Below are 25,911 nucleotides of genomic sequence, written 5' to 3'. Positions count from 1 at the left end.
CATCAGACTAAAGGGCGTGTGTGTGTTCACCTGACATGTTTTGACAGAAAGGTGTTTAAAGGCTTGGGGTTTTGTTTCTTGTGACCAGATTACTGCCTCCTAGCTCCTTCGGGCAGATATTCTAGGAATTGGTTGGCAGAATATACAGAAACCTGTCAAACGTCTTGGTTCTTCAGGCATGATTCTTGGCACCTCACACTTAAGAAAGAAAATGTCAACGTTTAAAGCTCACTTATGTCAAGAATTCTTAAGTGGTGGCTGTATTTTCTTTGTATCTGTCTCGCTAACAAATGGGACCACATTCTTTCTTCAATTGCAATATTATCTATCTAAGGTTATAACTTATTTTGCTGTGGTATCAGCATTATTCCCACCACATTTCAAAATGTACATCTTACCAAAATTTGACTCCAAACAATTGGCTTTTTCTCTGGTGTTTATTTGGCAAGCCCCTGGGTAAGAGAAGGAACTATGGATTATTGATTGTAGATGTATTTGATTGTATAAGTAAGACATGATACCATTTGTATGACTTGGCTTCCCTAAAATTGGGTCTAGGGCAAGCTGGAAGACCGGAAGCCCCTGATGGTCTTATTTGGAGACGTTGCCATGCATTATATACTTTCTGCTGCACAGTGAGTGTGTTTACATTTCAGTGTGTTTTCTAATTTCTTTCTCACTTCTGTCTCTTATGTGGATGTGTCTGAAGTTTCTGTCTAAATGCTAGCATCAGTTGACAGTGTTTTTAGATAAGAAACTCACAAAAAGACTTAGACTTTAGCATTTTTGGAAACCTTGTGCTAGAAATAAGTTGTGGCGTTAACACAATCTCCACTCACTTTCACAGTCTACCCCGTCCTTGAGCCAGCTCTGTTCCCTCATAGCACTCTTGCTTTTGGTTGGTTCTTTGAGCACCCCTGGTGTCTTGGATGACAGGATCTGAGAATGCCCTGCCGTAGCAGCAGAGTATGTCCTGGGCCTGTCTCGCGTTCAGAACCTGGGACTTCTCTCTCTCTTCCCTCCTCAGAGTAACAGCTAAGTGCTGAGGCCTTTGCAACCAACAGGAATATGTGTGCAGATTCAACTCCTATGCACTGAAAGAATGGTTTCTGCCTCAGTTCTTACAGTTTCCATGAAGATATTAAAACATTTCCTGATACCTGTTTCTTACCAGAGGATCATTTGGAACTACCCATTGTAAATAATGGAAGCTACTCAACGCTTATTTTATATTATTTTTGAATTCTTTTTTAAAGATTTATTTATTTTTACTGCAAACTCAGATATATATATAGAGAGAGAGAGAGAGGAGAGACAGAGGAAGATCCTCCATCCCGAAGTGACTGCAACTGTGGGTGCTGTGCTGATTCAAAACCAGGAGCCAGGAGCTCTTCTGGGTCTCCCACATGGATGCAGGGTCCCAAGGCCCCAGACTGTCCTCTACTGCCTTCCCAGGCCACAAGCAGGGAGCTAAATTTGAAGTGGGACTGCTGGGATTAGAACTGACGACCATATGGGATCCCAGAGCATTCAAGGGGAGGACCTTAGCTACTAGGCCACCACGCTGGGCCCAATTTTTAATTTTTTTTAAAAAGACTAATCTGAAAGGTAGAGTTAAAAGAGAGATTTTTTCATCTGCTGCTTCACTTCCCAAATGGCTACAATGGCCAGGTCCTGGCCAGGCTGAAAACAGGCGCCCAGAATTCCATCCAGGTCTTTGATATTGGTGGCTTGGGCCCATGTATTTGGGCCATCTTTGGTTGCTTTCCCAGGCACATTAGCAGGCAGCTGGATTGGAAGTGGGGCAGTAGGGACTCAACCTGGTGCTGATATGGAATGTTGGTACTGTGGTTGGTGATTTTCACAGGGTTACCACAGGTTAATACTGGCCCCCCCCCCCCTTTTTTTTTTTTAAATTCGTTGAAAAGACAGAGGGAGATAACCAAAAAAAAAGGAAGGAACAGAGACCTTCCATCTGCTGATTTATTCTCCAAATGCCCCCTACAGTTAGGGAGGGACCAGACCAAAACCAGAGCCACAGAACTCATCCATATCTCCTGGGAGACATAAAGTTACATTCTTGTTATGGTTTTTATTTTGTTCTTGATAAGAATTGGTACTTACTTGGTGACTGTCTTCAAGTCTCCCCAGGGTATCAGCCAAGGTGTTTTGTTTCTGTATAGCTGAGAATATTCATATTTCATGCTGAAAGCTTACCTTATCACAAACACAAGGACAGTAAGGATGTTCAGAGCTGAAATGTTTGTTGAGGATGCAGATTGCACTGAACCATGTTCCTTATCAATCTTTCAGTGTTTGGATGTGGGGTTTTTTTTGTTTGTTTTGTTTTGGGTTTTGTTTATTTGTTTTTAACTTTGATAATCAACTGTGATTTGAGTGTTGAGGCACATACCTTAAATCGCTCCATTACAGGAAGTGCCATTGGTTCTCTTGATGTGTAACGCATCACTCTGTGTTCTCATCTTACAGGACTGCTGATGGAGGAGGCTTGGTAGAGAAACACTATGTCTTCTTGAAGCGACTTTGTCAGGTGTTGTGTGCACTGGGCAACCAGCTGTGTGCATTGCTGGTACGTGAGGGCTTACTTTGTTTAACAGCTAAAAAGTTTTATTTCTATAAAGGATTGTAGATGCCATTAATCTCAGCCTGGTGGGACATAGCCTTACTGATTATTTCATATAAGGTTCTGTAGATTAAATTATATTTTAATGTAATAGAGTTTGAGTAATATAAATTTAACAAGTCATTTAATAGTATTAACAGTGTACCTTCACATATTTTATTTCTATGAAGTCAAAATGTACTTTCATTTGAAAGGCAAAGTGGCAGAGGGAGATCTTCCATCTACTAGTTCACCTACCAAATGACCAAAACAGCTAGGGGTGGGCCAGACCAATAGCAAGAACCAGGAGCTCCCCCCTGATCTCTCACATTGGCAACAGGGACCCCAAGTATTTAGGGCATCATCCACTGCCTTCTCAGTAAGCAGGGAACTGGGTTGGAGGCAGGGTGGCCTGGAGTCAAACATGCATTCCTTCTGGGATGCCTATGTCACGAACAGCTTAACCCACTGTACCATAATACCAGTTCTACACTTGATCTTAGCCAAAAGGCCGAGAAGTGAGTCACAGTACCAATTCTAACGTTGCTATTCTATGGGGTTTAGTATGTACAATCTGCTAAGCACATCTGTTAGCCCATAAAACACTGAATGAAAACCCCTTTTCTCATTATAAAAGATACTTCAAAAAAAATACTTCATTGGTTCAGAAAAGAAAGCTTCTGTTTGGCATAGAAAATTTTGCCTTAAGAAATATTTAATATTCACTTCTATAAATTAGAAAATGATGACTATGGAGCATACATTTACAATTGAAGTTATGCCCTTTGTTTTTTCGATAGCTAGATGGTTAGAGAATAGATTTGGTTATATCATTGAGGGGTTATTTAATAGGTTGGATCACAGACCAGATCTGAAGAAGCAGTATGAACTGTTTCTTCCTATAATTTCTGAAGTGAAGGTTGTTTTTCATTTTACTGTTTGAATGCTGAATGAATTTTAATTATGATGGCTGAGGAAGTAAAATAGCTTTCCTATTTTTTAGCCCTTCAAATGATGACAGTGTTTAACCGAAGGAAATCTAAAAGTTCTTTCAAACCGGAAACATGTTGGAGGATTTATGTTGTCTGTATTTATTACTGCCTTTTTCTTTCCCTCCCTGTCCAAAATTCCCTTCCCATATCATCCATGTCAGTGATGGTCTGTTTCTCCCACAGGGTGTAGATTCTGATGTGGAAACACCAGCAAACTTTGGGAAATACTTGGAATCTTTTCTTGCATTTACAACCCACCCAAGTCAGGTAAATGTTGCACACATTGTTCCTGAACATATTAATTAAGTAAGCCAAGATGAAACACTATGGCCTGCATTGTTATCTGAGGTATAAAATGTGAATACATGCGTTGGGGAGTGTGTTCACGGGAATCTTGTACCCACTGGTTCACTCTCCAGACTGCCTCAGTAGGCAGAGCTGACTCAGGTCAAAGCCAGGAGCTGCTTTTGGGTCTCCCACATGGGTAGCAGGGACCCAAGTACTTGGACCATCTGCTGCTGTTTTTCTAGACATATTAGCAAAAAACTGGACTGAAAATGGAGCAGCTGGAAAAGAAAAAGAAAATGGAGATGCCAGTGCTGTAGGTGGTAGCTTACCCCGCTGCACCATAGCACTGACCCAAAAAAGAAAAGTTAATATCTGCTTAGGCCAAGCAATATTCTTGGTTCTACAGAATCCAAATCCTGACCTAAAGTTTTCTTTTCTTTTTGACTTTAGTTTCTACGATCTTCAACTCAGATGACTTGGGGAGCCCTCTTCAGGCATGAGATTCTATCTCGAGATCCTTTGCTATTAGCAATAATACCAAAATATCTTCGTGCTTCTATGACTAACTTGGTCAAGGTATATAATGGGAATCTAAACGTGTGGAATGTAGGTGAATATACGTCATGATACTGTTTTTGATTGACGTCATTATAGCCCTTTCCTGATGACTAAGAACCCTCCCTTAGTATCCTTGTATTCTCCAGGATAAACACTCTGTATTGGTTACTGTAATTGCTATTCCTTGTTTTGGAACTAAGTGATAGGAAAAGAGCAGTGACTGTGCAATGTGATAATGGCTTTGAGGGGTCCAGACAGATTACAAGTGTATGGGGCCTGAAGTCCAGAAGGTTCCCAAGATCATCAACTGAGACCTTTCTGAAGGTGCAGGGAGGGGAGAATGTGTGAGAAGAGAGAGTGAAATCAAAGATTGTTCACTGCCTCGGCAGAGAGTGGCTTATAGATTCCTGGGATCTGCTAAGAGTTCTCACCCCAGTAGAGTCTATTTATTTATTTAAATGTATTTGCAAGACAAAAGCCCTCATCTACTGGCTTACTCTCCAAATGCCTACAACAGCCCTGGACAAGGGATTGAAGCCGTGAACCAGGAGGTCTATAGATCTCCCACAGGGATAGCAGAGACTCCGTGCTGTCGTCCCCAAGGGTCATATCAGCAGAAAGTTGGGGTCAGGAGCCAGAGCTGGGTGTTGAACCTAGGCACCTCTAATGTGGGACCTGGGAAGTTTAACCCTTGTCTCAACTGGTAAACCAAATGCCCACCCACCTGACAGATTCTTAATCTCATTTTGTGAAGTCAGAGAATGAGACCCATGCATGGGTTTCCTTATTTGCTCAGGCAATTCAGTTAACACCTAAAACATACTGTGCTATAATTCGCTGCCATGTCTTCTACCATTTTTTGTGTGAAACATAAAAAGTGTGCATATTTGTTACATGTTGTACATTCAGTGAAACCATTAGTTCTCATTCTTTTTTCTTCCTTATTGTGTGTCTAATTACCACTTTATAGTCATATCCTAAATAAACTCCAGAATCAAATTCTCTCTAAGGAACCTGGAAGAGGGTGTAACCTGAAAATATTCTCTTTTCTGTGCATTTTCAGGAATTTTGGAAGCAAAATTAGAACAGAAATAGATTAGAACAGAAATAGTAGCTTGTCATAAAGTATCTCCTACAAACCCTTCATTATTTTTCAAAAAATATTTATTTTTATTAGAAAGATATACAGAGGAGGAGAGACAGAGAGAAGATCTTCTATCCACAGATGCACTCCCCAAGTGGCCACCACAGCCAGAGCTGATCAGATCCAAAGCCAGGAGCTTTTTCTGGGTCCCCCATGTTTGTGCAGGGTCCCAGGGCTTTGGGTCATCCTGTTCTGTTTTCTCAGGCCACAAGCAGGGAGCTGGATGGGGAGCGGGGCACCAAGACTTGAACCGCCTGGCACCTGCAAGGCGAGGACTTTGATTCTTAAATGACCCCAAAAGTGCTTGAGCTCCTGAAGTTTGTATATTCTCTTACACCTTTTTTGTTCCAGATGGGTTTTCCTTCTAAAACAGACAACCCGAGCTGTGAATATTCTCGATTTGATTTTGACAGTGATGAAGATTTCAATGCTTTCTTCAACTGTAAGTGTTACTACTCTGGCATTTCTCTCAGCAGTCTTAATCTAGTGTTATGAGTCATGGCTATAACACTTGGGGTTTGCTTTTAAGATTTGTTTATGGGGCTATCATGTGGCGTAGCAAGTTAGCTATTCTGTGGTTCCCTGCGGGTTCCCAGTGCCCTGATAACATGCCTGGGAAAGCGGTGTAGGATGGCCCAAGTGCTGTCACCCACTTGGTAGTCCATAAACTCCAAGCTCCTGACTTTAATATAGCATAGTCAAAAATTTGTTTGTTTGAAAGGCGGAATTAAGAGGGAGAGACAGAGATAGATCCTCTCTTGGTTCACTCCCCAAATGTCTGCTTCAGCCAGGGCTGGGACTGAGCCAGGAGCCCATCCAGGCCTCTCATGTAGGTACAGGGGTCCAAACACTTGGGCTGTCTTCCACTGCTTTCCCAAGCGATAAGCAGGGAGCTCTGGGAAATGGAGCATCTGGGACATGAATCAGTGCCTATGTGGGATGTGAATGTCTCAAGTGGCTGCTTTTCCTGCTATGCCTCAATCCTGGCCCTCCTAACACTTTGGATTCTTAGTAAAAGTCTCAAATCTGGGGACAGTATGAAGCTAGCTTTTTCCAGTTCTTCCATGTAAACGCAGGGGCCCAAGTACTGGACCATCTTCCGCTGCTTTCACAGATCATTAGGAAGGGAACTGAATCAGAAGTGGAACAGCTTGGAATTGAACCTGTGTCCATATGAGATACGTATCTGCACCATAGGGGTATGGTTAACTGACTGGATCATAGCACCAGCCTCAAGCAAGATATACTGAAGTCATAAACCTGCCACGGTAGTCAGGAGTGGGGCTCCAAAAATTTGTTCTAAGTGGAATTGTTTAAATGCTGTTTGTTTCCTTGCTTGCTTTGGAGAAAAAATGGTATAGCATCTAACAGTTTAAGGATGGGGACAAAACTCTATGAAAGCCTGAATTGTAATCCTGTCTAACTTGCTTGAAAGCCATCAGAAGGGTAGAATCACTACCTTCTGTTCTCACAATAAAGCTAGAAAGTCAAAAGGGCGCACTGGCTTTTTTTCTTTTTCTTTTTCTTTTTTTTTTTTTTTTCCTAAAAGTACCTCTGGGCAGAATGTTAAGTATTTTTGAGAAATTTCTTAACTTTCTTATAGCAGGTATACAATTTTACATTTTTTTTTCAATTTTACATTCTTACCAATCTGATTTTCTTTGAATTCCAACAGAGATAGGAGACCAATTTTAGTTTATTGCTTAAAGGATCTAGCTGTTTAAAAGCTTCCAGAAATCATTCACTTTTGAATTCACTGACTCAAGAAAAGCATTATTGAACAATTTGTCAGAGTGGAAACACAAGTCTGCAGAACAGTTTCTGCCAGTGCCTGCCCCTGTGCGGGAGACGGGAGGTTTCTGTAGGAATGTCACTTACAGATTTACGTCCTTCCCTTGGCAGCCTCCCGAGCCCAGCAAGGAGAGGTGATGAGGTTGGCGTGTCGTTTGGATCCCAAGACAAGCTTCCAGATGGCTGGGGAGTGGCTAAGATATCAGCTCTCAACTCCTGTGGATGTTGGATCCGTGAACTGTAAGGGTTTTTTGTTGTTTTTATGACTATTAGTAAAGTACTGTGTCAGTACACATAGGGTATAAGCCTTAGCCATGCCTCAGAACAGTGTAAAAGCACTGTTCAGGGCTCAGTGTGTAGCCTAGTGGCTAAAGTCCTCACCTTGTATTTGCTGGGATCCCTTTAGAGCACCAGTTCGTGTCCTTTCCTGCTCCCTGCTTGTGGCTGGGAAAATCAGTAGAGATTGGTCCAAAGCCTTGGGATACTACACCCACATGAGAGACCCGAAGAAGGCTCCTGGCTTTGGACCACTTCCTTCCGGCCCCCTCATTTGGCCTGAAAAGCAGTAGAGGACGGGCCAAAGCCTTAGGACCCTGCACCATGTGAGAGACCCTCTGGGACACAAATTGGTGCCTATATGAGATCTTGGCAAATGCAAGGCAAGGATTTTATCTACTAGACTATTGTGCTGGCCCCCCAAAATATCTTTAATCCATTCTAGGCAATTAATATTTTATTTAGTCACATAGAGAAAACTGTACCTATTAGGAAATTGGTGTAAAGGAACATTTGTGGTCCCTATCATCGCTCTTTTTTTTCTAACTGAATGTTAAAAAATTACCTGTCTAGGTCAGATTTTTCTTTTTTAAGATTTATTTTTTATTGGAAAATCAGATTTACAGAGAGAAACAAAGAGAAAGATCTTCCATTTGCTGGTTCATTCCCCAAGTATATAATACAATTGTTATCTTTCTGCCTGGGGCTTGCTGTTTCAGTGATTTGCTTTGTTAATATTTGTGAGCTGAGAAAAGGGCACACATCTGTAGACATAGGTCTTTGATTTGTCAAGAGACTAACAAATATGAACTAGTGCTGTATATTGTATATCATCTCCTTATTCAGAGTTTTCATAGAATCAAATAAGGGGGGAGAAATGGAAATACTGACTTCATTTACCAGATAGCTAATGAGCTAGCCACTGGTTCTGGTGCTTTCACACACATTTCTCTTTCATTCTTCATAGTAGTTTTGTAAGCAAGGCTCTGCAGGTGCGCAGACAAAGGTCATTGTTGCAGGTCAGGACAGCTAGGAACTACCGTTCTCTGTCTTCAGCAGTGTCCTTTTTGCTCAAGTGAGAGGGCCTACATTATCATGTTTCTTCAACTCTGAAATGACTAGGTGGTCGCCAAGGTCCTCTGTTCTCTGGATGCCTCTTGTGTGCCTGCAGTGCTGACCAATGTTTTTGTCTTCAAAGCCTGTTCCACAGCTGCAACTGGGGAAGGAGGCCTCTGCTCCATCTTCTCACCTTCATTTGTGCAGTGGGAAGCCATGACCTTTTTTTTGGAAAGTGTCATCAATCAGATGTTTCGAACACTAGATAAAGAAGTAAGTACCTGTATTTTGTGCTGATTGCATAATGATTTGGTGCTTTCTCAAAATGGTAGAAGGATAGGAGATCCAAAAATGTGCCTCTTACGTAAAAGAACCCTGACTTAGAGATTGAACAACGTGCTGAGATTCTTGTAGTGAATAAATAGCAGAGTTGGGACCAAATCTCTAGATTCTCTGCCTCCAGACTCTCTACCATGTACTGCCCTTTTTAAAGCAATGACAAGGTGAGCCCAGGAGTACACAGGAGCTACGGGTGGGATGACAGTTGCAGGGAGGACAATGATGATAATTTAGATAATCTTTGCTTAAAAGATTTATTTGTTTTTATTGGAAAGTCAGATTTACAGAAAGAAGTAGAGACAGAGAGGAAGATCCCCTGTCCGCTAATTGACTCCACAGTGGCCAAAACAGCCGGAGCTTAGCCAATCCTAAGCCAGGAGCAAGCAGCTTAAGAGATACTTGCTATTTGGGCCCAACGCAATACCCTAGTGGCTAAAGACCTCACCCTTGTGTGCACTGATATCCCATGTGGGCACTGGTTCTAATCCAAGATGTTCCGCTTCCCATCCAGCTCCCAAGCTTGTGGCTTGGGGAAGCAGTAGAGGAAGACCTAAAGCCTTAGGACCCTGCATCCACATGGGAGACTGGGAAGAAGCTTTGGATCTTTGGCTTTGGATCAGCTCAGTATCGGGCATTGCAGCCACTTGGGGAGTGAACCACCAGATGTATCTCTGTATCTGCTTCTCTAAATATCTGTCTTTCCAATAAAAAGAGAAAGAGAAGAGATGCTTGCTACATAAGCATCCTTTTTTGTTGCAGTATCAGGTGAACCAGAATATTCATGTCAATTGATTAATCTCTCAAGAATAATAATACATAACTAGATCTTGGGTTTTTTGCTTCATGTCACCTGTTACCATTCTTAGAATTTTTACTTTACATGCAGCTGTAATTGATTGAATAATAGCATAAGCTTCAGTAGATTGCTAATTAGATTGAAATCATTAGGTTGAAGCTCATCATGGGTTCATTAAGTCTGGTTGCATTCAAGGGAAGCTGTGCAAGGGATCGCTAAGGCTCTTGAAGATAATTAAGCTGTAGTGCTTTTTATGCTAACAAGTGAGCTCTCAAGGTAATTAATCTGCTTTTGTAATCATTCCAGTCTGAAAGAGTGGCATTCTGATTTTTCTCCCAAATCTGCATGAGTAACCCTGCTTGGATATGTAATTAGTTAGCGCTTTAACAGGTTTAGATGGCCCTTACTTAATAGAGAAGTGTAGCATACCAGAGAGTGCATAGATAATAAGTTCATTATGTGCACATGCATATCCACCAGACTCATCTCTCCAACTTAGAAATGCTTTCTTCTAATTCCTCTTGATGAAGCAAAAAAAATGGAGTAGCTTTCTGTATCGGGAGGTTTACTTAAGGCTAAATACTACCACTCAGAACTGTCCTGAAGAAGAATTTTTGTTTCTGTGGCACTTGCTAACTCCCACAATTCTATAATCATCTGTTGTTTTATGCTTTATTTGCAGCCCAAACTCAGAGAGCTAGTTTTTCACTAATTTTTTGATATTTTGAGCCAGTTTCACTCAAATTCAAAGATTTACTATGTACGTCCACATTTGGATCCTTTCAAAAGTTCATCTTAATGGACACGGGGAGGAAACAGTAGATGGAGGATTAGCCAATTGAGCCATCATGCTGGACCCAATTGTTACCATGCTTAAGAGCTCTTTGGCTAAAAAGGTTAAAAATGCTTACCATCTACAATAGCATTAGCCGAGTTGTTTTTCTGGTAGTATTACAGATCATTATTGAATAGGGCTGCTTTAGCAATGGATTAATGTAGGCAATAATTCCCGAGGGAGAAACAGTTTAGAAAAAGGGTTGATTTACCTTGCTGTAGCATAATAAAGTATACTATGATATTTTTGAAGACTTTTTGGGCTGGCATGATAGCCTAAGTCCTCATCTTGCATACACCAGGGTCCTTTATGGGCTCTGGTTCATGTACCAGCTGCTCTACTTCCAGCTTGCTGCTTGTGGCCCAGGAAAGCAGCGGAAGATTTGGACCCTGCATATGTGTGGGAGATCGGGAAAAAGTTCCTGGCCCTGGCTTCAGGTCAGCGTAACTCCAGCCATTGTGGCTGCTTGGGAATGTAAGAACTTTCTTTCTCTCTATGTATCTGCCTTTCCAATAAAAATAACTTAAAAAAAATTTGTATTTCTTGAAAGAGTCATAGAGAGAGGGAGAAACAGATCTTCCATCCACTGATTACTCCCCCGATGGCTGCAACAGCCAAAGCTGGGCCAGTCCAGAGCCAGGAGCTTCTTCCAGGTCTACTGTGTGGATGCAAAGGCCCAAAGCTGTAGGAAGGATATCCTGCACTGCCCTCCCAGGCACATTAGAAGGGAGCTGGATTGTAAGTGGATTGCCAGGATTAAAACTGGCAACCATATTAAGATGCTGGTGGCACAAGCAGAGCCTTCTATGGCATCACGCCAGCCTTCTTAGTATTATGTTATTTGAAAGCACTCTGTTACTGGCAATAAACACGGCTTGTTATTAAGACCAATAGTCCAGAAAAAAACTAGAATATAACAGAAGAGCTTCTAGCCATTTGTGGAGAGGCTATGTATGAATTTCAAAACGTTTTTGTACTAGTGGTAGTTATTTCAGTCAGTGGTTGTCAGTTGGAACACTATATCATATATTGTGGTGTCCAGGTTAGAGTTCAGGTGTCACTCTTCCTTCTGACGTGTTGCTTTTGCATACCTGGGAGGTAGCAGGTAATGCTTGTGTTAACTGGGTCCTTAATCCCCATGTAGTAAATCTGAACTGACATTTACCAGAGCAGGGGCTTCTTCCAGGACTCCACTTGGGTGACAGGAGCCCAGACACTTGGACTGTTTTTTGCCTCTTTCCTCAGGGCATTAAAAAGCAGCTGGATTGGAAGTGGAGTCTGTATGGGATACTGGCATTGCAGTCAGTGGTTTTACCTACTACACTGCATTGCTGGATGTTCTTTTTTCTTTACTTTTGTTTGAAAAGCAGAGAGGGCCCAGCACAATGGCTCAGTAGCTAAATCCTCACCTTGCAAGCGCTGTGATCCCATATGGGTACCAGTTTGTGTCCCGGCTGCTCCACTTCCCTTCCAGCTCCCTACTTGTGGCGTGAGAAAGCAGTTGAGGATGGCCCAAAGCCTTGGGATCCTGCTGATACGAAACCAGGAGTCAGGAGCTTCCTCCGGATCTCCCACACGGGTGCAGGGTCCCAAGGCTTTGGACTTTGCTCGACTGTTTTCCCAGGCCACAAGCGGGGAGCTGGATGGGAAGCGAGACCACCCAGACATGAACCTGCATCAAATGAGATCCCGGCATGTGCAAGGCAAGAACTTTAGTTAGCTAATAGGCTATTGTGCTGGGCCCTATAAATAAATCTTTGGGGAAAAACTGCAAAGAGAGATCTTGCATCTGTTCTTTCACATTCCTCAAATTCCAACGAATTCTGTAGTTGGTCCAGGCTTTTTTGTAGTAGGGAGCTATGTTTACTTCTCAGCATATACATTGGTAGGATCGTTGGTCTTCTCATTTGCTTCATGAATAAGAAGTCTTCAGAGAACAACATTCCATGCTGCTGAGAACATGGGAGGACACTCTGGATGTAGACACAGTTGACAGAGTCTGTCAGGAGGAGTAGCGTGACCTGGAGCTGTTCATGCCTTTGGGCTGTGAAGTTACAGCATCCCCAAAAGTCTGTTACTCTAATAGAATTATGAAAAATGTCAATAAAAGTTTTGAAGTGTGTCTTGCAGCACTGTTTGCAGTAGTGCGATCCTGGGAACATTCTCCTCTGCATCCCTGCTTTGATACATTATCACATCATTTAAGGAGAATTGTAGTAACATTGGGTGGTGTTCACACAGGGGTTACAAAGCAGTGTTATGAAATAAAATATGTAAGCGTACTGTGTATTTCTGTATTTATTAAAGTCTAAAGAAAATGTAGCCAAGAGGTAGGCTCCAGTGGCTTGTAGCCATGACCACCACCTCTTTGTTTCCTAGGAAATTCCTGTTGATGATGGGGTGGAGCTGTTGCAGATGGTTCTGAACTTTGACACCAAGGATCCCCTCATCCTGTCCTGTGTCCTCACTAATGTATCAGCACTCTTCCCCTTTGTCACCTACAGACGAGATTTCCTACCCCAGGTCTTTTCAAAGGTAAATATTATTGTACTTTATTTTTTGTAACTGTTCTTCAAAGTGTATGGGGAAAACTAATAATTCCTAAATATTTACCTAGTACTTACTGTGGATCATGCATCACACAAAGGCATTATACTATGGGACGAAATTTGTATATACAGGTGATTGTACCTGTGTGGTTTTGCAAGTATTAGACCTGCACACCAGGAAATAGCAGGGTATCAGTTAATGCTGTCAGACTGGGTGGGAATTTTTAAAATTTATCTATTTGAGAGATAGATACAGACATAACAAACAAGGTCCCAATTTCTGGTTCATTTTCAAATGCCCACAATAGCCAGGACTTGACCAGGCCATGGCTAGGCACCGGGAACTCATTCCAGGTCCCAGTGGCAGCAGGGACCCAACTGCTTCAGCCAGCAGCTCCTGCCTCCCAGGGTGTACATTGGCAAAAAGTCATTCTGAAATGGGACGCAGGAGTTCCAAGTGTCAGCTTATCCACCTTGCCAAATGCCTGCTCTGAAAGGGGATTTGTGAGAGGAAAGGAAAAATGTGGATGGCTTGCAGGGGCCGGTTGAATTACCAGGTGAGTGGCAGAGCTAATACCTGAGTGAGACTCCTGTGGCCAGAAGGGTTTGTATTCAGGGTACTCTGCCAGCTCTGTTAATGTTCCTGGAAAGGCAGTAGATAATGGCTCAAACACTTGAGTCCTTATCCTCCACATGCAACTCTCCAGTGGAGTTTCGGAGTCCGCATCTTGGCTTGGCCCAGCTGTGGTTGATGTGGCATTTGAGGAATGAAGTAACAGATGGAAGATTTCTAGCTCTTCTTGTTTCTGTGACTTAGCCTTTCCAATAAAGAAGTGAAAAGTGACTTTTTTTTTCCCCTTAGCTGTTTTCATCAGTCACTTTTGAAACTGTTGAAGAAAGTAAGGTAAGACCATCCATTCAACCCACAGATTGTGACGTTGGACATCAGAAGTTATGAATGTCCAATTGGGTAGATTTTAGTATATGTGGAAGGGGTTGATTGAAAGCAGTAGCTTTTCACATAGCTTTTTGGTCTATAGCGCAAATAGAAGCCATGTTGTATTATATATCACCCCCTACCCTAGGTAGATGTCAGTTTGCCTGTGTGTGCTTCTGGGCAGCTTGTTTATGTGATGCTGTAAGTGACTCTTGGTTTGGTGAATGTCTCTAGGCCCCCAGAACCCGGGCCGTGAGGAATGTACGGAGACATGCGTGTTCCTCCATCATCAAGATGTGTCGTGACTACCCTGAGCTTGTGCTGGTAAGCAACAGAACTTGGTTAAGTAGCCCAGTGAGCCTGATGAGTGTGGCTGATTTCTGCCGACGCAGCCCTTGTTACACCTTTCGTTGGGGAAGAGACAGGCACTGTAACTTGGCATAATGGCGATGTTCTTCCTTTCTGCTGTGCGTAAGAATGCAGATATCTTCTCCACAATGAATGGTTCTCTTTCGTATGGATGGCCAAGTTTGCCCTCCTACAGGCACAGCTCATTACTGTACTAAACAGTGTTCTTACTAATGCCTGATAATATACCTCATCTTCAGAGAATCTGGGAGAAAATCCCAGCTTCTGGGGGTGTTGCTTTAAAAAACCTGGTTCCAGATTAAAAGTTGACCCAAAATTTCTTCTGTGAATACACAGCGGTTGTCTCCCCATGTCTGTAACAAGTTGATCTTTGTCTATAAAGATGCTGTCAAGTTAACCTACCAAAAACATGTTAATTATACTGTTGGAAAGTACAGTTGAGTTCAGCACAATGGCTCAACTTGCTCATCCTTTGCCTTCAAGTGCTAGCTTCCCATATGGGCACTAGTTTGTGTCCCAGCTGTTTCGCTTCCCATCCAGCTCCCTCTTTGTGACCTGGGAAAGCATCGGGGGATGGCCTAAGACCTTGGCACCCTGCAACCACATGGGAGACCTAGAAGATGCTTCTGGCTCCTGGCTTCAGATCACCTCAATACCTGCCTTTGAGGCCATTTGGGGAATGAACCATCAGGTGGAAGATCTTTCTGTCTCTCTTCTCTCCAATAAAAATAAGTAAACCTTAAAAAAATTTTTTTTTTAATAAAATACAGTTACCCAAACACTGAAGTCCTCCTACCTAAATTGCTATACCTTTTCAAGTGGAAGAATACAGTGACAGGACAACATCATGGTGCAGTAACTTAATCCACTGCACAGCATCTCACATGAGTGCTGGTTCCATTCCTGGCTACTCCGCTTCCAGTCCAGGTCCCTGCTAAGGCACCTGGTAAAGCAGCAGAGTTTGACCCATGTACCTGGGTCCTTCCCAGCTATTAGAACTCTAGACTCCTGGTTGCAGCCTAGCCCAGTCCCAGCTGTTGTAGCCATTTAAAAAAAAAATATATTTATCTTTATTGGAAAGGCGGATATACAGAGAGGAAGATCTTCCATCTGATGATTCACTCCCCAAGTGACCACAATGGCCAGAGCTGAGCCATTCCGAAGCCAGGAGCCTGGAGCTCTTCTGGGTCTCCCAAGCAGGTGCAGAGTCCCAAGGCTTTAGGCCGTCCTCGACTGCTTTCCCAGGCTACAAGCAGGGAACTGGAGGGGAAACAGGACCGCTGGGATTAGAACTGGTGACCATATGGGATCCCAGCACGTGCAAGGCAAGGACATTAACCATTATGCTATTGCGCCGGGCCCTGTTGTAGCCATTTGAAGAATTGAATAAGCAGGTGAAAAAAAACCTCTGTGTCTCCCTCTCTGTCAGTGTAACTCTACAATTCAAATAAACAAAGCTTAAAAAAGGAGAGAAAGAGATTATAACAATATTACTAAAGGACATCCTTAAAGACCTGACTTTCCTGGCACTACCTTGGTTTTCCTTTCTTCTGTAGTGACCCCTGACAGTCAGTTCTTCATCCCCCTCTAACCTGCTTTTCTTTTCTAATCACAGCCAAATTTTGACATGCTTTATAGCCATGTGAAGCAGCTCCTCTCCAATGAGCTGCTCTTGACACAAATGGAGAAATGTGCCCTCATGGAAGCCCTGGTTCTCATCAGCAACCAGTTCAAAAACTACGAGCGTCAGAAGGTGTTTCTGGAGGAACTGATGGCGCCCGTGGCCAGCATCTGGCTCTCGGAAGACATGCACAGGTACAGCACATCTTTAGTCCCTGACACCCACTACACATGAGTGTCCATTCTGCTCCCATCACTGTGCCCAGGATGGACATGGGGCTGTTGTGGTACTATCGGTGACACCTGAAGTTCTCCAAAAGCAGCCTTTCATAATCTTTAAAAATACCACCATGCTGTCTAAAAGTATAGGGGAAGAGGGACCTTTATCATTCTTTGCATGTTGCTGGTAACGTGGGAGTGAAACAGGATGTTTAGGCCTGCAAGTGACAACTGACAGTACAGTTAAACTCATGTCACTATCAAAACTGCTCTTTTGGACCAGATAGTTCTAATCTACTAGCTCTTGTAGAAGAAGGTATCTTCACTGTAGACAAGATGTAACTGAGTTTCCCCCCATCCAACTTTTAGAGCACTGTCAGATATTGATGCTTTTATTGCCTATGTGGGTGCAAATCAGAAAAGCCATGACCCTGGCCTTGAGGATCCCTGTGGCTTGAACCGAGCACGAGTAAGTAAGACTCCTCCAAGGATGGGAAGTTGCATTGGTCCTGGGCAGGGCTAGGGTGTTACCACTTGGCAAGCTTTTTGTACATTTGTTTTTTCTGTACTAATGAGAAACTTGGTAGTTTCTACTTCCCTAAGTTTTCTCCTTTCTTCATTTTTGACTTTTTGACTTAATTTCCCCAGGAGAGAAGATGGTCTTCTCTGTGAAGTCATTTTGGTTGAAACACTTTTTCAGGGGGTGTCTATGCCACCTTCCTACTGGGGGCAGTGTAGCCTGTGAATAGGCTTCAGGAGCCTCCCAGGGGCCCTGCAAATGGTCAGAAGACCTCTCTGGGACTGGACTCTCCTGGAGGGAAAGGCAAACTTGCCTTCCGTCTAGCCTCTCTTCCCTTTGTCATGGCCTTGACTGTAACTAACAGTACTTTGTCTTTTCTTCCCCTTTTATGTTTACTTCTCATTCTTGTCATTCTGTAGATGAGCTTTTGTGTGTATAGCATTCTGGGTGTTATGAAACGAACTTGCTGGCCCACTGACCTAGAAGAGGCCAAGGCTGGGGGTTTTGTCGTGGGTTATACACCCAGTGGAAATCCAGTCTTCCGGAACCCCTGCACAGAACAAATCCTGAAACTTCTTGACAATTTGCTTGCCCTCATAAGGTAGGTCAGGTTCTTCCCTATTGTTTTTTATAAATTTATTTTTGACGATGTTTACACAGTTGAGACATGTGGACCACTGAAAAGTGGTCCAATCCTAAAATCACTTTTTCTCAGTTTAGCCTCCTGCATGTTCTCCTACTTTATCCTTCATCCTTACTATTTTACTTCCAAGTTTAATTTGGTCTGAATTTTTGCCAGTCAAGGAAATATTCATGGGTAGCAGGACAGTTGCTGTCAAAAGTAGTGCTTCCATGGGTAGTGATCATGTGACCTGATCAGGCATCCACTGGGTAAACATGCCACAGGGAAGTGCCAGACATTTTTCACCACTGAATATTAGATCTGTGGCTTACAAAGCTAAGTTCTGAGACCAACATTGGCAAACTCATGAGAGTGACAGGCAAGGTTGGTAGGGCTGCAGCCAGTGGCACAAGTAAAGTTGGCATCACCTGTCAAGAGCCCTAGGTTCAAGTCCCACTCTTCCTTCCTTCCTTCCTTCCTTTTTTTCCTCCTTTTCTTTTTCTTTCTTTCTCTCTTTCTCCCTCCCTCCCTTCCTTCCTTCCTTCCTTTCTTTTTCTTCTTCCTTTCTTTTTCTTTATCTCTGTTTCTTTCTCTCCCTCCCTCTCTCTCTCTCTGTCTCTTCCTTCCTTCCTTTCTTCCCTTCCTTTCCTTTCTTTTCTTTCTTTTCTTTCTTCCAGGTCTCCCACACGGGTGCAGGGTCCTAAGGCTTTGGGCCATCCTCAGCTGCTTTTCCAGGCCACAAGCAGGGAGCTGATGGGAAGCAGGGCCACCCAAACGTGAACCTGCACCCATATGGGATCCTGGCATGTGCAAGACGAGGACTTTAACCACTATGCTATCATGCCGGGCCCTGTATTTTTATTTTTATTGTTTATAATATTTATTTATTTTTATTAGAAAGTCAGGTCAGATTTATTGGGCAAATGAGAGAGAAAGATCCTCCATCCTCTGGTTCATTCCATAAATGTCCTCAATGGCCAGAGCTGAGCCTTTCTAAAGCCAGGAGCTTCTTCCAGGCCTCCCACATGGGAATAGGAGCCCAGAGATTTGGGTCATCCTCTGCTGCTTTCTCAGGCTATTAGCAGGGAGCTGGATTGGAAGTGGAGCAGACAGGACATGAACCAGCCAGCAAACAAATGGGATGCCAGCATAACAAGAAGCGGCTTAGCAGGCAGTGCAACAACACTGTCCCAGAACAATCTTGAAAAAGAACAAACAGAAACTGTTGGCTTCAAAATTTATTATAAAGCTACAGAAATCAAAACATTGTTTTTGTTACATATAGACAGGTAGACCTGTCCATTGGTAGACCAATGCCATAGGATCAAGAGTCCAGGGAGAAAAACCCATGCACTTAGCCGATTGACTTTTCACAAGGGTACCAAGACATTTAAGCACAGGGCCCAGCATGATGGCTCAATTGGCTAATCCCCACATCCCATATGGGCACCAGCTTGTTTCCTGGCTGCTGTACTTCCCATCTAGCTCCCTGCTTGTGACGTGGGAAAGCAGTCCAAGAGAGTCCACAGCTTTGGAACCTGCACCCACATGGGAGACCCAGGAGCTCCTGGCTTTGGATCTGTTCAGCTTTGGCTGTTGTTTGCCTTTTGGGAAGTGAATCAGCGAATAGAAGATCTTCCTCTCTGAAAATCTGCCTTTCTAGTAAAAATGCATATTTTTTATTATTAGTGGATTTTTTAAGAGTTTTTTTTATTAGTGTTTTTTAAATGATGTTTACATTGTTGAGAAGGATGTATACCCCTGCAGACTTCTAATTAGGATAAGAATGGTCGAGGAATAGGGGAAAGTAGATGAGGCCATTGTTTCCAATTTTACTTCCATCTGTATCTTGGGAGAGGGGAGGAAGCCACACCCAGCATCCTAACCGTATCAGTTCTCAGGGATGATAGATGGCCACCTGATGTCTTCCCAGGGTCCCCAATGTAGAGCATGCTCTGAGGGTACTACTCACAGGGTTTCTTTTTTTTTTTTTTTTAAGATTTTATTTTTATTATTTTTTTATTGGAAAGGCAGATATACAGAGAGGAGAGACAGAGAGGAAGATCTTCCATCCGATGATTCACTCCCCAAGTGAGCGCAACGGCCGATGCTATGCCGATCCGAAGCCAGGAGCCTCTTCCGGGTCTCCCAAATGGGTGCAGGGTCCCAAAGCTTTGGGCTGTCCTCGACTGCTTTCCCGGGCCACAGGCAGGGAGCTGGAAGGGAAGCGGGGCTGCCGGGATAGAACCGGCGCCCATATGGGATCCCGGGTGTGCAAGGTGAGGACCTTAACCACTGCGCCATCGCGCCGGGGCCCCACAGGGTTTTGATAGTTCTGGAATGCTGTTGATTTTGTTGCTCCAAGTATAAGGAAATCTTTTTTTTTTTTTTTTAAGAATGAATCACTGGCTTATATGTGAAAGAGGAAACTCACAGAACTGTGTAACAATAAATTGTCATGGCCCTCAGTTTGGCAGTGAATTCTTCGATATTTCATCTTAAATATTAGCAGTAATTTCCTAATATCAACTACCTAATCCATATTAAAATATATATGTATATATTTTTTTTAACTCCAAATGTAAACAGTTGAGCTCTACAGGTTGCCTGCACTCTTATTTTCATTGCATTTGTTGACAAAACTGGGTTTATACCTGGAGAGTTTCTCCTGGTTGATTTCACTGATGTTAGGTTTGATGTCCTTTTCTCTTTATATTCCTTATGAATAAGTAATTAGATCTAAAGAACAGGCCGAACAAAAAAACCTGTGCCTCGGGCATGTTTTTCCATTTTATTGAAGGTGCCAGGCCCGTTCATTCACTGGCTGTGGCTGCTTCTCTGCTCAGCAGGTAGAGTGATGTGACCAATGAAAGAGAAGCTGTCTTGTTGGCCAAGTTTCAAGTATTTACTACTAATACCTTATCCAGAAAATTGATCCTATACCACTTCAGTTCTTTAGTGGAAATCTTCTCTGGTGATGATGGGTGAGGCCCAGCAGTTAAACATCTGGAAAAGGGTCCCAGGTGAGACAGTGACGCATGACAGAAGTAATGAAAACGAAGTGAGAAAAACATACACTGTTAGATGCATGATAAAAACACACTTGACTTTCTTTTTTGTTTGTTTATTTTTTGTTTTAAGATTTATTTATTTTTATTGGAAAAGCAGATATACAGAAAGAAGGAGAGACAGAGAGGAAGATCTTCTGTCCAATGGTTCACTCCCCAAGCAGCCACAATGGCTGGAGTTGAGCCACTCTGAAGCCAGGAGCCAAAGGCTTCTTCTGGGTCTCCCATGTAGGTGCAGGGTCCTAAAGCTTTGGGCTGTCCTCAACTGCTTTCCGAGGCCACAAGCAGGGAGCTGGATAGGAAGTGGAGCAGCCAGGGCAAGAATTGGTGCCCATATGGGATCTGGTGCTTGAAAGGAGAGGACTTTAATCGCTACGCTATCAAACTTGTTCCCACAGTTGACTTTCTAAGAGACGAAAATAGATTCTTGCTCATTACCATGCGCAAAGTAAAGTTTAAATTGATTTAATCTCCCCCCAAAAATGTCTAAGAACTGTGCAAAAAGTGTCTGTGGATAGGTGACCTGTACATGAGACATAAAATGATTGAATCATGGGGTTTAAAACATGAGCTAAAAGGTCTCTTTTCCCATGCATCTGGCTGGCAGCTGCTTAGTGGAGCTGTGGCTTCGGGCAGGACCAGAGTGCTTTTAACGGCAGGGGTGATCTCTGCTGTGGTCATCCAGCAGCAGTTGCTCAGGTAGGCTGTGTCGGTGGGAACAAGTGTGTGTAGGAATGGTTCCTCTCCGGGAAGCTGAGCTGCTGCTGGCTTAGTGCTCTTGGAAGCAGAAAATTGAAAATCAAGACCTGGAGTCATCTGTTCTTTCTGGTTTGAGAATCCACAGTATCACCATTATTTCATTCCTTAACATTTCTTTCTACTGGGTTAGCACACTCCTGGGAGTGGCAGGCCTTATCTTGGGCCCTGAGTCCTGATGCTGTCTGGATTACATGTCCATACTTGATAGCTTCTCATGCGCTGCCTTCCCCAGGGAACACAGGGATATCTCTGTGTTTCCTCTTCCCAGCCAGGAGTGGTGTTGATGGGGAGACTTGTACGTATGGAAGTGTAGTGTCCCTGAGTCATCAGATTAAACCCACTCAGCTTTTGCACCAGGCTAGGAAAAACTGATGAGCATCCTTGTTTCTTTCAGAACTCACAATACTTTGTATGCACCGGAAATGCTAGCCAAAATGGCAGAGCCTTTTACTAAGGCGCTGGATATGCTTGAAGCAGAAAAATCATCTATATTAGGTAAGAAGTTTTAATCTTTTCCTCACTAAATCACCTGATTTCTGATGGACTCTTAGAACAGCTTTGGTTTCGCTTCTGCCTTTTCCTCCTTATCTGGTACCTCCACACTATATGTTGTTTAGAAACTTATTGTAGAATTCCTTCAGAGTATATAAGAGCAAGTGTGTTTACTTCAGTGTCAGTACACAAGAGCTCTTCAGCAGTTTCATTTGTTTCTGCATGATAATCTGAAATATAACTGGTAGTAGTAGGTGTTAAAGATATTAGATGATAAGCAAAAGGTGATTCTGTTTTTAAGTTAGAGAAACAGTTTCTAACTGCTGGTTCACTTCCTTGGTGTCTGCAATGGCAGGAACTGGACCAGGCCAAATCCTGGAGCCAGAAATGTGGGCAACAAGAACCAGTTACTTGAACCGTTGCTGCCGCCTTCCGAGATCTCCCCTTAGCAGGAAGCTAGAGTCAGGTGCCTGAGCCAGACATCAAAGCTAGATACCAATTGTTTTAAGGATTTATTTATTTCAACAATAGAACATAGAGAAAAAGTATCCATCAGTTGGTTCAATCCCCAGATGACTGCAACAGCCAAGGCTAGGTCTCCAACAATAGCAGGGCCCAAATTCTTGCACCATGCTCCACTGCCATGCACACACACACACACACACACCAGCCACCACAACCCCCCATTAGCAGGAACTGGATCAGAAGCAGAGCAGGTAGAACACAAATCCCTGCCAACATGGTATGCCAGTGTCACAAGTGGCAGTCCTACTCACTATAACAAAAAAACAGTCCCAATGTGGGGTATCTTAACAAGCATCACTGGGGCAAATGCCTGCCCGTAAGCTGTGGCTTTAACCGAAAGAATATGGGTTTACCTTCCTACTCTTCACCTGTTAGCCAATATTTTGAAGGAGTATGTTGTAAGCCCTGTCTTGATTAGACATAAAAACAGCTATATGGTCTTAATTGTGATATTTGCAGTGAAAGAAAATGGCAGGATCTAACCCAAACTTAGCAGTCCCATGGCATTGTGAAGGATGTGTAGGATCTTGTGGAGTTGGTGTTCAAGAGCACAGTCTGTGCATTCTGGAGAGTAGCAGGGCCAAGGCTTTGATGCAGGTAGAGAAGAGCTTGGCTTGCCTAAGCAACAGGAAGGAAGGAAGAGGAGCCATCACTTGGATCAGTTTCTAAGGCTTCTGCGTTGCTCACTACTAAGCCCCCACCATGGTCTTGGCTCCCACTGGATCTGGCTAGGGCCATATGGTCTGGGGAGTTGACAGAGGCAGGGGTCAGTTTGCCTCTCCAGAGCTCATGTGTATAGTCCTGGATCTTTTCTTTGTCACCACTGCAATAAAAGCTTGTGTTGCAGATTCCAGCAAAAATAAAACTTTTAAAACTTGTATTCCCATTAATATAAAAAGCTTTTGTTTCACCACATCTTCCCACAGCATTCTGTTATTTAAGCCAGAAACTCCTGTTTTACAATTATGTGGCCTGGGGCTGGTTTTTAGGCACCGCATATTAAGCTGCTGCTGGCTGACCTGGTGACTCCAGCATCCATGTGAGTGCTGATTTGAGTCCTAGCTGCTCTACTTCTGAGCTAACTCCCTGTTAAAGTGCCTGCGAAAGCAGTGGAAGATAGACCAAGTACTTGGACCACTGTGGCCACACATGGGGATTCCTGGCCTCTGGCTTTGGCCTAGCACAGCTCTGGCCATTGTGGCCATTTGGAGAGTGAACCAAAAGATGGAAGATCTCTGGATCTCCTCTCCCTTAACTCTGCCTTTCAGATAAATAAATCATATTTTACATATACATATAATTTGAATATTTGTTATATAAATTTTAACATTTTAAGATATTTATTTATTTTGTCAACCAGACAGATACTAAAATGAGCAAACAATTCTCCCTGGTAGCCTCTGGCTATATAGAAACCTGTATAAAAATCTATGACTCCCTCTGACTATACTTGGAAAGTATGGCTCTTTTAAAGCAGTTATTAGGCTTAAGTGAGTGGCCTTCATGTTGACCTGTGGAATAACTTTTGCTTAAAACAAGGATTCTGGAACTTAAAGAGGGAGGAAGCATCTGTGTTGCCCTGCTGAGATCCTGATTTGTTTCTTACCTGGAGATTGTACTAGATGACTTGTGGGGAAGCTCTAGCGCCTCCAGCTGGTGGGAGATGTGACTGCTTTGCACGCACATTCCCAGGCCCAGGCTGCCCGCTGCAGGGCCTTGGATCGAGGAGACTCGTGGCCCATCTCTCTCTGCAGGATTACCTCAGCCTCTCCTGGAACTCAATGACCATCCTGTCTACAAGACAGTTTTGGAAAGAATGCAGCGTTTCTTCAGCACCCTGTATGAAAACTGGTAAGGAACCACTGCTGCCTTCCAATTGCTCTTCCCAGGCATGTTGCTTAGTGGGTTTGTGATTTCCAATTCTAGTGTACGAGCAAAGTGAGACAGGAATTTGATAAACTAATGATTGTCAAATCAAAATGAGAAACCAGCTTCCCTGCATTTGCTTTATGATATGGTAGCTGGGTTTTTTGGTTTTGTTTTAATGTACCTTACAGTCCTGGTCATGACTCCATTTCATGCACTGCCTATCTGTGTCTAGTATATAAGTATTGAGACCCATGGGGAAGATGGAGTGGTGAGGCTGCACCTGCTCAGGCCCCTCATTGTTCACCTCATCCCTCTGCTGTGATTGTGAGGGGCTAATGGCTAAGATTTTGTCTTCAGGTCTTGGTTATGAGATGGGGAGGTACCTGGCCCTCAGGCACGCATCACTGGGGCTTTGGCCTCACTAACCCAGTAGCCTTATCCGTCACGTCAATGAGATTCTCCTGTGTGAGAAGACAAATGGTGAAGAAGTGCACTATTGGCTTTGGATACAAGCATCGGTCTTTAAAAAGAGGCTGTGTCTATGTTGTGAGGGTGTTTCATCATGGCAAGGTGGAGGGTTAGGTGCTTTCACGTGCTCTTAGGAGCAAATACAGTCACATTACTAACCAAAATGTCTCAGGGTAGTTAGGGGTAGCAGTTGCAAATGTTGGATATGTCACTGCTGTTCCCTTGCAGCTTCCATATCCTAGGGAAGGCAGGCCCTTCTATGCAGCAGGACTTCTACACCGTGGAGGACCTCGCGACCCAGCTCCTCAGCTCCGCCTTCGTCAACTTGAACAATATTCCTGACTACCGTCTCAGACCCATGCTCCATATCCTTTCCAAAGTCCCTGACAGCCTCAAAGATGAAAAAATCTTTCAGGAAAAAGAGTGAAGGAAGAGGATGGGGAAACTGTGTCTGCAGTGTAGCATGTTCTCATTCAAAAGACTGGAAGTAAATGGCAGGAGAAATAGGAAGGCAGTCTAAAGTTTTTTCTTTATTATAAACTTTTCTGAGGGGTAAGTCTTTACCAACCCTACTTCAGAAATGTGAATAATGAAGTTTTACACTTTTTCTGTATTTTGTCAAGCGCTACCTCTTTGAAGAAGCACTTTGATATTTGATTCTTTTCTTTTTCCCCAAAGAATTATCTATTTGTATTGGAAGGCAAATCAGATTTACAGAGAAACAAAGAATGATAATCCATCTGCTGATTTCACTCCACAAATGTCTATAACAGCCGGAGCTGAGCCAATCCAAAGTCAGGAGCTACCCAGATCCCCCATGCAGAGGCATGGTTCTAGGGCTTTGGCCTGTCCTCAACTGCTTTCCCAGGCCACAAGCATGGAGCTGGGTGGGAAGTGGGGCAGCTGGGTCACAAATCACCACCCATCTCAGCACTTACAGTGGGAAGCGCCATTGAGCCATTGCACCGGGCTCCATAACTTTATTTTTTCTCCCCATTTGGAAGCATTTTTTAAGTGTCTGTCTTCCCTGTGGTTGTGAGAAGAATGGTGATGGAGAAATGTTATAGGGGTATACTTCCTAGAGGACAGTTAGACTAAAAGCCCAACAGAGTGCAATGAATGAAGCTTGAAGCAGTTTCTCCTCATTATGTTCTTGGCATCTTGCAAGTCTTCTGAGTCTGACCACCCAGGTTGTG

The 25,911-nt window shown here is 43.3% G+C and overlaps 1 protein-coding gene across 1 annotated transcript in view; it reads left to right on the top strand.

Moving 5' to 3' along the window:
• Positions 1 to 25,911, top strand: part of XPO5 (exportin 5) — a 40,591-nt gene that overhangs the window by 10,769 nt on the left and 3,911 nt on the right. The window contains exons 8-23 of the mRNA XM_040983441.1: positions 559 to 635; positions 2,491 to 2,590; positions 3,799 to 3,882; positions 4,354 to 4,479; positions 5,957 to 6,047; positions 7,508 to 7,636; positions 8,871 to 9,001; positions 13,078 to 13,233; positions 14,110 to 14,151; positions 14,419 to 14,508; positions 16,169 to 16,368; positions 16,762 to 16,861; positions 17,332 to 17,513; positions 21,756 to 21,856; positions 24,133 to 24,229; positions 24,944 to 25,080. Coding sequence (XP_040839375.1) covers positions 559 to 635; positions 2,491 to 2,590; positions 3,799 to 3,882; positions 4,354 to 4,479; positions 5,957 to 6,047; positions 7,508 to 7,636; positions 8,871 to 9,001; positions 13,078 to 13,233; positions 14,110 to 14,151; positions 14,419 to 14,508; positions 16,169 to 16,368; positions 16,762 to 16,861; positions 17,332 to 17,513; positions 21,756 to 21,856; positions 24,133 to 24,229; positions 24,944 to 25,080 — 1,843 coding nt within the window. The remainder of the gene's footprint in view (positions 1 to 558; positions 636 to 2,490; positions 2,591 to 3,798; positions 3,883 to 4,353; positions 4,480 to 5,956; positions 6,048 to 7,507; positions 7,637 to 8,870; positions 9,002 to 13,077; positions 13,234 to 14,109; positions 14,152 to 14,418; positions 14,509 to 16,168; positions 16,369 to 16,761; positions 16,862 to 17,331; positions 17,514 to 21,755; positions 21,857 to 24,132; positions 24,230 to 24,943; positions 25,081 to 25,911) is intronic.

The sequence above is a fragment of the Ochotona curzoniae genome, unplaced genomic scaffold (assembly GCF_017591425.1).
Source record: "Ochotona curzoniae isolate NIBS_2020 unplaced genomic scaffold, NIBS_Ocur_1.0 contig_3819, whole genome shotgun sequence".
NCBI lineage: Eukaryota > Metazoa > Chordata > Mammalia > Lagomorpha > Ochotonidae > Ochotona > Ochotona curzoniae.
Note: the sequence above shows the minus strand (reverse complement) of the source record. Positions and strands in the feature narration are given on the sequence as shown.